The sequence below is a fragment of the Antedon mediterranea genome, chromosome 10 (assembly GCF_964355755.1).
Source record: "Antedon mediterranea chromosome 10, ecAntMedi1.1, whole genome shotgun sequence".
Classification (NCBI taxonomy): Eukaryota; Metazoa; Echinodermata; class Crinoidea; order Comatulida; family Antedonidae; genus Antedon; species Antedon mediterranea.
Genome location: NC_092679.1, coordinates 4,759,346 through 4,773,934, shown reverse-complemented (window position 1 = coordinate 4,773,934; position 14,589 = coordinate 4,759,346). Strand labels below are relative to the sequence as shown.

General features: G+C 33.0%; 1 protein-coding gene across 3 annotated transcripts in view; it reads left to right on the top strand.

Moving 5' to 3' along the window:
• LOC140061179 (sodium- and chloride-dependent GABA transporter 2-like) overlaps positions 1 to 14,589 on the top strand; it is a 40,088-nt gene that overhangs the window by 6,853 nt on the left and 18,646 nt on the right. For 2 of the 3 annotated variants that reach the window (XM_072107666.1, XM_072107668.1), the window contains exons 2-4: positions 7,020 to 7,151; positions 8,323 to 8,605; positions 12,241 to 12,379. In XM_072107666.1, the coding sequence (XP_071963767.1) occupies positions 7,020 to 7,151; positions 8,323 to 8,605; positions 12,241 to 12,379 (554 nt within the window). Of the gene's footprint in view, positions 1 to 1,915; positions 2,365 to 7,019; positions 7,152 to 8,322; positions 8,606 to 12,240; positions 12,380 to 14,589 lie in introns of those variants that run through there. The other variant, XM_072107669.1, reaches the window with a different exon arrangement.

Below are 14,589 nucleotides of genomic sequence, written 5' to 3'. Positions count from 1 at the left end.
GGACATCATGCAGGCAAGTATTAAATAGATAATTCATTGCAGAGGTAATTGTTGTACGGTATACCACTGCTTTTGGACACCATTTTGGCCAATTTACACAGACGAGCGGTAACGGTAATAAAATAGAATCTATATTATTCCTTTTTGCCATTTACAGTATACACACAATCATCGCGGAGCGGACCGGCGGTTTCCGCTGATTCTACGTCAGACAAGTTAGGCGGTTTTCCGCTTACCGTTATCCCTCGTGTGTGTAAATTGGCAGACATTTAAATGAAATATTTTCTCAAGATATGACCAAGGAGAAATACATGTTTTAACACTATAGCCAATAACCCCAGACTAATCTATTATTAAGGGGACACTTTGCTGGGCCGCGAAGTCGTTCTACTATGAATAAATAAATATTAATTATTTACACTACAGACAGGAAGGGAAAATTCGGTACATAAGTCATAATATTTGTCAAAAAAATCCAAGTTCGTGGTAGCATTATTATTATAAATTGATAAGTGCCCTTCAAAATTAATGAGCTGCTGACTTTCGCAGTCACCACTCTCAGCGGGTGTGTGACGTAGTCATGGGTCAATATCGAACAACTATTTGTTGTTGCTGTCCTATCCGTTGTACAACGGATAGGACTGGATCAACAAACCACACTGCGTCAATAAATCGAATCAAATAAGTCCTCGCTGCAAGTCCTTGTTGCAAACGTCTCCCATGTCCAAAAACCATAAGTACTGTACCGTACCTCGGGGCCATTTTTCTTTTATAGACTTAGTATATAATACTCCATGGTACTCCGCATAATAGACGCACTTCTGAAAGAAAATCTATGCATGGTCATAAAAATGTTTCCTTTGTATGACTACTAAAAAGCATGGCGCGCAGATCCATTATTATCGCCTGAATGCACTACTTTGCGTGGATTTAAGCAGAGCAACGGACCAAATTGCTCTTTATTGAGTTTGGTTCCAACTATAGAACGCAAAAAGCTGTATTGCACGTCGCCGCAAGTAGTACGTGACCAATCATGCCGCGATGGATGGATCACCCGAACGTTTGTGATTGGTCAACTCACTTGCGCTGCGTCATCGTTGCGCAATACGTTTATGGCTGAAATATAATGTAATGTAACCTTGTTTCTACTTTCCAATGAACCAATCTGGTTGGTTGATGTTGACCTGCCCTGGTTCATGCTGCAGCCCTTTTATTGTTAACCTAACACGACGTGATAGGCTGATACGACAAACACCCCATCATAATTATATTTCTTTATAGTTAGATAAGGCATTCATATTGTTAGTTATATTGTTATTCCACAAATATTGATCAAGTATCATGTTCCTCCACCGTAAACACGGGGACAATAATGCCATCCTAAATTCCATGTTGAAACTTGTTCAACCGAAACAATGTCAAGTCATGTCCCGTTCCCACGACGCACAAAATCGGACATCTTCGCTCGTCGTATGAACATCATGTATCACGCTTTATGAACAATGTACTGTAGATCTGATTGGGTGATGCTTTGATTCACATGTTCAGGTGACGTTTTGAGGTTTTGTTCCGAAACAATTCAAAACTTGAGAAGAAAAGAACCTCATCACCCATATATGATTAATTATTACGCTGTTATTTTTTTTAAATCATTGTACAATACTTTATTTTAAACCAATCAATAGACATACGAACTAATAAAAATGCTGTCTTTAAAATCTTTACAAAACGCAAATTCATGTTTGTCTTTCATTGGTAAACAAGCGTATGAGAAAACAAATCCGGGATTGCAGTCGACCTTCTGAATTCAAAGAAAAATTGTCTATTATGCAAGCCCATTACGATAAGTTGAAATTGTGGTATTGTGTGATAAGTTGAAATTGTGGTATTGTGTGACAACTTAAAATTCATCAATTTACCGTGCCGGTTTAAGGTTTCTATTCATCATCAAGAAAAGAGGTTCTCTGTGACCCTTAAAGTTTAAGCTCTGTTCAAATATTGACAATAGCGGCAAGGTATAAAAGATATTGAAATTTAATGTAAACAGGCACAGCTTTGTTGAAAACTATAAAAGAATTGGGGCTGTCAGTGACGATTTCAGAAAGTTGCTGCAAGTTGCCGTAAACGCTCCCGATATAAGAGACCGCGACGCGACTATCATAATCATGGATGAAATTAAACTTGATGAAAAAACAATTGTTGATAAAGAAGGTGGTGAGACCAATAAGCCCGGTACGGATGATGGACTGAACGAAAGAGGAACCTGGTCCGGTAAACTGGACTTTGTCCTCGCTTTGATCGGATTTTCTGTTGGATTAGGAAACGTCTGGAGATTTCCATACCTATGTTACAAAAACGGCGGAGGTAAGAAATGTGATTTTCTTATTAAATCTTTCGGAATACATTAACTGTTATACTGTAGTTATAATTTAATGTTAATGTTCGATTATAAAGCGCTTTTACAATCAACAGATTGTCTCAAAGCGCTGAGAGAAGAAACAGAAAGAAATTACAAAGAAAAAAGAACATTTTCTCTCGCGCAAATAGAATTTTTAAAGTGATAGAAATTCGTCTTGATATTATTTCGATCTCGATATCCCTGACAAAAAAATCCACAGGAAGCGGCTTCGTTCACATTACACATGATACTTGCTCTAATATTCGAAATTTTCGGGATTCTTTTCCATAGCAACTTCTTCAGAATTCGTTCTTCTAAAGGGTTTTCTGGTTGTTCTGCCCCCCCCCCTTTTTTTTGACATTTTATGGTCATTTTATGGTTTCCTGTACCTGTTGATTTACATGACAAGACAGAAGCCAGTGAATTTGATGCATATGAGATAATGAAAATTGAATTACTACGGAATGCTTTATTTCAAGGTTGAAGTTTCGGCCTTTACGGTATTATTCGCATGTTATAAAAGCTACCTATATTCGTGTGAGTACTACTAAGTACGATAGTTTCTCAGAATGTATCGGTTGCTAAAATGATGTTTGTAAAAATACAGTATTGCTGTCGAGAGCATTTTCATCCTTTGTGGTCCGCCGCGCGTATCCGGTTTTTTCTTGCGTTTATACAATTTTGTCGGCCAAATCGTAATCGCAATGCATTCAGTATACAAATTGTGTGCCGTACGCGTTTTTTCTAACTTTCAAGTCCTTGGTTGCAGCTGCTTTAGTTTTTGCATAATTTTGACTTCATAAATAATTCGACACATGACATTGTCTTTTTTTTATTGTATCTTCGAATTAGGCTGTTTAAAGCCGGATTTATGTTTGTGTGGGTACCAATGACTATTACAGTTTTATCCTTCACTTGAAGGCTAATAAAACCAAGGGTTTTTTATGCTGTCGGAATCGACTTGATCCGTAATATATTAATGGTGTAGAATTTAGATTCATGAAAATATATTTTTGATCGCGGGGCGGCGAAAAAGATTTATTAACGATGCAATGCGTTTAGATTGAGCTCACAAATGCTCAATGTTTTCAATCATATTTTGATGTTTTGTCAAAGTACGTTCGAGTGCGTCAAATAAAAAAAATCCTTTTTTATCGTATATATCGTGGAATGGTAATTTTTCCATGAATATATCGCACCGTTCGTAAAAAAAATCGACGAAGGCCCATGAAAATTGAAATTCTGAAATGGGTGTTTGTTCACACGTAACCTGAAAAGTCTTAAATCAGTCAAGCGTGACTAATGACGTCACAGGTTTGTGACGACGATTTACACAGTAATTTTTATTTCACGAATCACGCGCGATGTTTCTTTGTTTGTTGAGAAATGAAAGCACATTTTTATTGATAATTACTCGTCCCAAAACAATGCTGCGTTAGCATAGGAGCTCTATTGAAGCTCTTTGATGTATTTCTATTTATTATCGATTGAATTTAATGTGAAATGTACTAGAGGGCCTACTAGCTAGGCCCAGCTAGTAAGTATCCAGCCTACTAACTATACTATTACTATGGCTATGCTACCAAAATTGTCTGACCTGACTCTGCTGCTGGGGGAGTGCTGTGGTCCTTTCTTTGACGCATGTATGGTACTAGCTAGGCCTACTTGTTATCCGGCCTAGGCCTAGAGTAAACTATTAGTAATACTTTACTAATAGTACCCTCTAGCCTAGACCTGTGCTACTAATACCCTAGTTCTAGTATTATTACTAGTACTAGTAGGACTTTGGAAATTTCAAACAAATTGTTTTGCTTTTCATTTCGCACTAATGTGTTATAACCCCCTACAGGGGGTAAATTCTTCCCCACCCTACAAAACCAACCAATACTTAAATGGAACATTCAATATTATGGCTATGAATATATAATGTACCGCAAAACTTGTCACTCCATCCGCAGCCCAGTCATAAGAATACATTTTACTTCCATTTTCCCAATAAAGCCATTCTTTTGTTGTCTAAGAACTCCCAACAAACATTGTCCATGCTTTATCAATTGAATACCTTCATGCTTTATCAACGAAATACAGTACACTGTATACATACAATAAGCCTATTGTGCCTGCTGTAAGCTAATCCATTTGCATCCAACCTTGAAATTGCTATTGTTCTTGTGATGGTGTTTTTCCATCAGTATTCAGTCATTCGCATTTACCACCGTTTGCTAATCCCTGTTGTGAGGCACCACTATCCCGCTTAGCTAATTCTACTGGTACAGTATAACTTTACAAATCGGACATATTTGCTTATAATTATCCTACAAAACACTAAAGCCTGTGGTGTTTATATTATATTCTATGCAAAAACAAAATAAAAGAAACAGGAACTGATTGATTACAAAGAAATGTATTTATTCAAAAAAAGGATTTAAAAAAAATATGAAATAAAGGTGAGTGAATCTCACAAAAGAGAAAAAAAAAACATTAATCGAATTAATGGTTTACGGTGACCTTTTGAGGGCAAAGAGTACAATTGATATTTCGGACAGAAATAAAAAAAAAAGAAATTCGCATTAATTTTTAATTCTGAAATTCACTTTAATTAATTTTAGTAAACATAATTTATATTTAACGATTGGCAATTTGAATAGGATGCTTTTTTAAAAATGGAACCTTTTTTGGTATTTAATCTGTAGTGTATATGATATTGCGATAACAGCATGTTTTAAATTTTACACTTGTTACCATTATATAATGGTAATTATTTAGACTCGGGAAAACTGCAGTGAATAAATGCCTTTTGGCGAAACTGTTAAGTAGAACACAATTTAATAAATTACTCTATCTGTTTGATAAGAAAATAAGGCAAGCCAAGAAAAAGGAAGCGATCAAGAATATGGAATATTCCATGGATTAGCAAAGACAAGAGCACATCTATTGGGTCACATCCGGATTCATTTCCTTCCTTTTAAAATTCCATAGAAATTACGACCTACTAAACATGGTAAATTAATTAAGTTATACTACAAGTACAAGTGAATCTATCTTCTGCTTTGATACCATTATATTAGAACATACAGTATTATATTATTATTATATATTAACTATCATGATAAATTTAATATCCTCATCAACAATTATTTTTGTTACTACTTCCAAAGATAATTAAAAGGAGAAGATACAACAGTTCCGTTGGCGGCATAAAAACCACATCCGGGTTACTATTTGCCTACGCCTGAAGGTGGCGCACTTCTTTTTCGCTAGAAGAAGTGCGCCACCTTCAGGCGTGGGTAAGGTAAAACTATCTATAAAAATGCAAACAATGATTATTTATCAAAATGATTATCAAAATATTAATAATATCTAAATTAGTAGAGCACAGACGCGAGAACACATCAGATCATCACGATCCATCCAAACGTGGAATTAGACGGGAACCATATCTAGAGCCCGCCGTCGTTCGGCTGCTGGATTCTTACGCGTCCATGAAAGCACGTCCGCGTTTCCTATCCTTCTATATAACCGCGCGTACTGTTGATTCTTACCTATTTATATTCTTTGCTACTTCCTCTTTATGTATATAAATATATTTAACTAAAATGTATCAACTCATGTCAGACAAATATTGCTACAGTATATAGTACTAATTTTAATTTAAATTAGCTTAAGTATTCGTATCCGTCATTTTATGTTAATTGTGTTCAATATGGATGCACCACCACCGATGTAAAGGCGCAATTTCCAAATAGATTGATTGATTGATTGATAATATAGATTTATAATAGAATATAGAAAGTCACAAAGAAAAATCCTGTTGTTGTAAATAACTATGGTACAATTATGATAATTGTCACACAATAGTTCTTGGCAACTATTTTAAGCACGTAATAATTTAACACAAGGTTAAGTTTAGACAGACATACTTGTGTAATTGAATTATTTTTAACCTAATTTATAACATAAATATTCCTTATCCAAAATATATTTTTATTAGTTAAAAATTTAGGCTGCTAATTTATTTTGCGACACTGTTTAGTTTATTATATTTTCTCACTTATTTGTTACAGTTCATGAAATGAATCAATTATTTGTTAAAAATTTAATGGAATTTACCTAATGTAAACAGTTTTAATTAAGATTGTGAAATATTAATTTATTTAATATTATACTGGTTTTAATATTCTGTTGCACTTAATCATTGTAGAATATTCAATCTCCAAACACATTATTTAGACAATTTCAAGCCTATGTATTAATTTCACCTCAATTTTTGTTTTAATTTTTAGGCAGCAGTTTCTAGATGAAAGGTTATGTTTATAACAATATGACCGAAACAAAAACATTATTATAGTTAGAATAAGAGATATGACAGTAATAGTGCAAAATTATACTACAGAATAGAAACTAATTTTTATGTAGTAGATATGAATTATTGATAGTATTGTTTCAATTTTTTTTTATTCTTCATGCACAGTAACAATTAATACGTTGATATGTGTAAGGTGTGTACACTTAGCTCTTTAAAAAAAAATGGAAACCATGGAGAAAGCATATTTTTTTTATAAAAATAAATAAATGTATAAGTTAATATTAAATAAATATTTTGAAAATTTGTATTTTTCAGGCGCCTTTCTAATACCATACTTCACATGTCTACTGTTTGGTGGTATTCCACTGGTCATCATGGAGGTAGCTATGGGCCAGTATACCTCTCAAGGTGGTATTACATGCTGGGCCATTTGCCCCATTTTCAAAGGTAAGATTGAAAAGAATTATGATCTTGTAGCCATATTTCAAATGGGCTCTTCCGAGCTAGCGTTTGGCGTATTAGATTTCCTGTTAAGTATTTTAGTATATTATACAGAATAAGTTAAGTATGTACTAAAAACGTACAAGCTTGCATAAATAACATTTTCCATTTTAGAATAAAATTGGTGTTAATCAATCAAATAGATGAATTGCATGTTTATGAAGTTTAATTTTGTTACTAAAGCTCTGTCTACACTTTACAAACTTTATGTGAAAAAAAAAAAAAGATGTGCCTATATATTTTAAGTATATCGCCACCATATTTGGGTACATCACACTCCTTTTTGTCAAACTAGTTTGATAGTGTAGACAGAGCTTAATGGCAGTAGTACACAGGTTTAAATAACAAAGCCATCTCTGGATATCACAAACATTTTTTACCCATTGTACAATTGTTTAAACATCTGAATTGTAGAATTCTGCTAATGCTTCTTCAATTCAACAATAAAAGGCTGCAATTGGCTGACGATTGTTATTATATGAAATGTTGTCGCCAGGCTAAATCTTTAGCAAGCATTTTATTGAACCATTATGTTTGAGTATAGTAATTCATAATGGCGACAGAGAATTACATGTGCTGAAATCGGATATTATAATAAAGTAACATTATTTATTCAAGTATATTATGTGAGCCAATCGCATTACAGTGTACATCTCATTCTTGAGTCACTTAAATATTTTATTCAGTTATATTCTATATTATATAATATAATATTTTAAACATATTATGTAAACTGAATATTAATTACAGCACATACAATTTTATTTTGAAAGTGGCTGAATAAGAAACTTGTATTCCCAGTTTTTTATTCTATGGTCTAAACAAAAATGTTTTTTACGATGTGGTTTGTGCCTGTTTTTTCTGTTGCATTCATTTAATTTCTGCATTAATGTTGTGTTCACACTGAGGCCTAATTCGGTATATTGATCGGGCTATGTTAGTTTTTTGGTCATTGTGTTCACACAAACGTGTTGAACTGAATTTTAGTCACACCATCAGATTTTTATCCGACAACCGGACAAGATTTGGGTTCGGTGTGAATGTACAGCAGCTTGGGAGTTGTTCCTCTCTTTTCTTCCTAGTAATGGTGCTAATAATATTGTGTTTTTCTTTTTAGGTATTGGAGTTGCAAGTATTGTAATTATTCAATTCCTGAACTACTATTACAACATCATCTTGGCCTGGGCCATATTCTACATGTTTAAGTCGTTTACCCGGGTGCTGCCGTGGTCTCACTGCGACAACTCCTGGAACACGCCTAACTGCGCCAACTTCAGTCTGATCGCTGATGTTCGGAAAGAAAACGGAACTCTTATTGAGATAGATGGTCAGAACTATACCATTATTGATGGCAAAGTAAATGGAACGAAATTAGTGCCAGCGGTCATAGAGTTTTGGGAGTAAGCATTTTTTCTATATTAAAATATTTATTTATATTCATAAAAGTGCCAATGGCCATGATTATCAATGTTGCAAAGGGTTATATTTTATTATCAATATAATAATATTTTTGATTTTTTCACACCATTCATTGCTCATGGCGCTGTGGACTTAGATTACACTATTAAACTACATGCGTCTCCCAGCCCCCAAGGATAATGTCAGTGCTGCCAATTTTTAGCGCTCATCCGTCTGTTCACGACAGCGGCTGTCTGATCTAGTCATTTTTTTTATGCTGAAGCTATCTTTTGGCACCGTGCCCAGCATTTTGTACTTTGAACATCATACTCTTCATGTTCTTTATTTATTGTTTAAAAATTAATATTGATAGCGGTGGTCTTTTTTGGTAACAAAAAACAATGTCGTTACCCTGTACGCTTGAAGAAATAATAATTCATCCATCTTTTAATAATTTAAGCATCAATTTAGACAATACAATTCTTCCGACTAAAACTCACAAAAGCAACAACAATCAATAGTTTCATTTATCAACGTTGCTAGCAACGTTGGCATCTTTTTGTTGTTGAATTTATAAACAGAAGAAATTTTTCAGTGATGATGTCTTCCCATCATGCTGTATTCCCATCATACATTGCAGTTGAGTAGGAATTTTCCATCATGCACCATTGATTATTAATGTGCTTGGTTGGGTAAACATTTGATTGGTCTACACCACAGCGTCTGAAAAACTATTTACTACATGAAATCCAATTCTCAATTACATTTTCTCCGCCTGAATCAATATGAACATTCATAAATTTGGTTTTGGGTTTTGTTGTCTTTTTGCCAGTAACTTGATACACCTTAATTTTCTGCTTGTTTTCTTTTCATTATCAGTTATTTCTATTGATGATATTTTGCCTATTATTATTAAACATTTTTTTTAAAAATTACATTAATTATTATAATTATTATATTATCATTTTTTACTGATCCACTCTCAATTAATGTATTCGTTCTTTGCATTATTTTACCTCCTACGCAGAAAGCTTTTTAACAGATATAATTATGCGTAATTTCCATGGTATCATGCGGGAATAAATATTCTGCTATACGTGTACAGCATTTTCTCTTTAACATATAACGACGACGATGGCTACAACATGTTTGTTATGTAGAATTGTTGATCTAAGTTATTATAACTGAATATATTATTATTTTAATTTAATGAAAATGTAAAGAAAGCTTGATTTCATTCATAAGAATATGAATAAAAAAATTGAGACTGAAATAATATGGAATGCGATTAAAATATATTAGGTTCAATCCAACTGAGACTGAAGAAAAATTCACATGTTCTTTTTTACTAATTGTATTATATAATTTCCCTCTTTAACAAGTTTTCATTGTCTTTTGTCAAGGTCAATTTCTAATTTCAATACAGTACCTAATGCCAATGGTGACTCTCTTGTCCTTGTACTTGATATGGAAGCAATTAAATTTTAAGATGTCCTCTGATATCAGTGACCAATAGCAAAGCAAAGAATGTGCATGTGATCAAACACTTATGTCTGTATAATATATGCAGCTGAAATGGAATTTTTTAATGCATGCTTTTATTATCAAGCACTGTTATTACTACAGTAGAGCTGTATTTATTTTAATAATGCAATAAAAATATCTTCTGATGTAAATTTTGATATGATATAATTATGATGTCCAGTCATAACACATTTCATTGTTTCAAATAGACTGTTGTGATACTATATCTATATTTTAATTATGAATTTAAAATATAGTAAATTATCAACATTTAACTACTACTACTAGCCTAATAAATGCCTATAGATAAATATTCCTTTAATTTTTCATTGATTTATTAATCAACAAATTTCCTACAGTATTTGAATGCCGACTACGTGAGTAAATGTATCTAGAACCATCTTTAAATTCCAGATGGCACACCTACCATGATTCAGAGTAGATAAAGATTACTTAAAGCCCTCATTATCATAAGAAGCTACCTTAAATTTGCATCTCATTAATATTCATTATCAATTCCCAATATTGTATTCCTTGTGCTAATGAAAGAAAGCCGTTTTGTAGGCTGCTAGATTGCAATTGTGGTTTGTGAAAGCTGTAAAAGAGATCATGTGATTGCATACAATTTACATATGATTAATATTTTTGAGAGTAATTGTCCTAATTTGGTATGTTGTAAACAAGAAGCATATATGGTGTGGTTTGAAGTCTGGTATCTAATCTTGATTGAAGTAGGAAGAGATGGTGACATTTGCTCTTGACATTGTGTAACTTAATTTGTTATTCATCGCATTATAATTATTTTTCCATGCTAGTTTTATCGCCTTAATCCTGAGTACTGTATAACATTTAGGATCAAGTTTCTAAAAGACTTTGTGGGCTATTAAAAAGAGTACTTATATTATAGTCTGGGCAAGCAAAATAGCCTTGTACTGTTTTAAAACCCATTCTGTGCCTAGTACTGTATAACTACAGACAACTATCCCAATACTAAACACCAAATACTGTATGTCTGGTTTTCCCGAAACTCTGGTATTCAGAATGTGTTTCAATGGGAACAATTTGGGACATTTTGGACCTCAAGAAAAGTCTGGTATTTGGAGAGTTTACGGTTTTGAGGGAGTCAACAGTAATTATTAAATAGTGTAGTATTTTCTGTAATAATTTCACTCAGTGTATTTTAATATATTTGTACAGTGCTGTTGTACCTGTCCTTCAATTGGAATTGAATGAATGTTCTTTGATAATATCTTGTTTCTTAATGGAGTCCATACTGCATACTGCATATTCTATTTCCATTCAAAAATAACATCAACACTTCCTTACATTACATTCTTTTTGCTCAATATATGATGTAAAACAGCAAGAAAGTGCATTGGACTGACTGGATGACATCATCAGAAATATCTACATGGTATTTGATATTTCTCTTTAGGCAAATTCTTCAAATTCCTTGCACATTTTTAGAATCTTGACATTTGCTCAACTGGTATTAGTCAGGATACAGCAAGCATTCCCTAAATAAAAATAAACCCATTGACTTCCTCTTTAGCCATTTTCTGAATATCTCTTTACAGCTGCAAGCAAGCGGAAACGTCACCCAAACTAAACAAAAAATCATGTATCTATACGTTGTCTGTTAGATTTGTATATTACTCTACTGTATTTATTAACTAGTAGGTTTCTAATCTAATCAGACTGAAAAATGATGTTAATAATAGCATAAACGCTTATCAATCTGCAGTATCAATTTTCTTCTAGTAGAAAACATAGTTTTCTTGTGCTTTTGTGCTATGCCAGGCATAGCTAAAATACTACTACAGTATACACTTTACTTATTATTTATATTTTTCTTTAATAATATTAACTTTTTTAAATAAATGTTTATATACTGTAGTTCCCTTATGCCTGTAAATTTATACATGATTCAACATATTTTTGTCTTCAACATAATTAACTTTATCTTCAACATTGCGTACGACTACGACTACATTCCTTTGTTGAGTTCTAACATAAATTGGGCGTGGCTCTCTTTGTTGTGAATGTTACTATACCACATGACTATTATGTAAATTAGTATATTACTCATTATTAATGATTTTTTTTTTTGTAGGCGTAAGGTTTTAAAGATCCACTTATCGGAAGGATTTGATGATCTCGGTGGTATGAATTGGGAGATGGTAGGATGTCTTTTCCTCGCTTGGGTAATCATCTATTTCTGTATCTGGAAGGGGGTCAAGAGTACTGGAAAGGTAAACCATTTGTCTCCCATCAACTAATTATAATTACATCGCTACATCTCAGTTTCAGTTGTGCATTGTTGCCGTCAATCTGTCCTTTAAAAAAAACACCTCAAAATGTGTTCAGTTTCTGAGAATATGATATAATTTTTAATTTGGTATGGAGAAAAAAAAACCATTTTAATATATTTATTAAATCAATAATAAAGGATCGGTTGAGCCATTCTAATCTGTCACATCAAGCAAATAAAAAAAAAAGAATTAAAAAAACTTAATTATACCAAAGATATTTAAAAACTGTATTTACAAATGGATGGAAGAAAGAAATGAAAATGAACGAATTTACAACTTTGGTTTCAAAAATAATAAACAAAGTGAAGAATCTAATGATGTGATAGGTTAAGATTGTTAAACTTTGCCCAATTGAAAGTCGTATTGAGATGAGTATAATAATTTTTAACTAAATTGTACATTGTTATGTCTCTATTCTTATTTACTCTATTGCTACCTTCCTAGGGTTTATATCAGAGCAACTTTTTTTTATATGCATACTCCTCCAAATTTTGTTTGTTTATTTATTTTTTCTGTTTGCTGTTTGTTGTGAGGTAATTTGTTTATAAAATATGTATTTGGTGGTTGGGTTTAATTTTAGGTCTTTATTGATGGAAAATTTAGGGAGAAATAATAATATATACATTAGAAGATAGGCATTATGTAATTAATATTTGGTTGTCACTTCTTCAGATGTGTTATGTGCCCTGTATCTTCATTCTAAAAGATGTTCCGTTAAATTATTTAACCATCATCAAACAACTTAAAACTTTAGTTATAAACAAATAACAACAACAGAACTTTAAAGAAGTCAAACAGTTAGCCAGAAATCATCATGCTTGTTTTATATAAAGGAATGATGAATATAAATTTTGGGTTTACTAAACTTTTTTTAAAGAACTGCATCTAAAACTAATAAGTTAACATAAAACTGTACATGACTAATCATGCTTGCTATAAATGTAGCATGTTAATCTTGGATGGGTCTTTTTATTAAAGAGTTAGTACTACCTCAGATGGGACCAAAATGTAAGTACAGCCGTCTGTTCCAAAGAGATGGAAGGGTGAGGACTAGAATAGTTTTTTTAGGGGACATGAACATTTATTTAGGTAAAAGAATTAAATATCGCAAGAATAGTTTCAGGTTTTATAGACACTGTATAGGATAGGAATATTCCTGTTTTTCTGCCATCGCAGCCATTAAATATAAAATTGCTTGATGCGGATAACAAAAAATGAAAAGGATTTAGCTTAGTTACAATTTTACTAATCTAAGGACCGTTTTTTTTGTAATACGTAGTTTCTAGTCTAGATTGGAGGGTGACGATGAATAGAGTCGTAAGAGATTAGTTGGAGAAGATGCCCTGATTAGCTTTTAAATAGTTTCTATGATTCAAGACTGCTGAGGAACACATGCTGAAAAAAGACGTTGTTGAGAGGAGTCCTGCAAGTACATTGCTGGAAGACATCGCCTACTCGCATTGAAGATGCCAGCTGCTGAACAAGGATCTTTAAGAAGAATTATGTAGAGGTCTTATGATGATGGCTTCTTCTTTGTTTTCTTGAAGGTCTTCCTGATAGCATCGAAAAGAGCTGACGCAGCAAGAAAGGAAGCAGACGAAAGTTAGCAGAATTTAATGATCATTAGCTACAAACAATCACATGTAGTTAGTGTTTGGAACATAGATGACCGTTACTGGTTTTATTACAAATAGATAAGACGTTTATTTTCTGAAGAAATGTTTTTTTGGGCTCTTCTTAATTTGTCTTTATTTGTTTATTTATTTATTCAGTGTAGGTTTTTTTTTCTCTTTTTCACATTTTGGAGGAGTGTGTGTTATCTAGCTCTGATTTTACGTACTGATTTACTTAGCTACACAGGTGTTCCACTGATTTACTTAGGCTACACAGGTGTCTGGCAGAGGAGGTACAAGTATGTGCATTAAGTGCACAATACAGTGCCAGAATGGCAATGTTCTTCTAGACCATCTCATCTGGATTCTATGCTGTTTCTAACGGTAAGTGACTTTTTTCATAAAGCAGTTTACCTTACAGAACCACACAGAGGACAGCTTTCTATTTTATATAGGTCTGGCAACAATCTACAGTACCACACCCACCGACGACCACCAGACCAGCGGTATCAATGTTTACGTTGTTTAAATCTAACC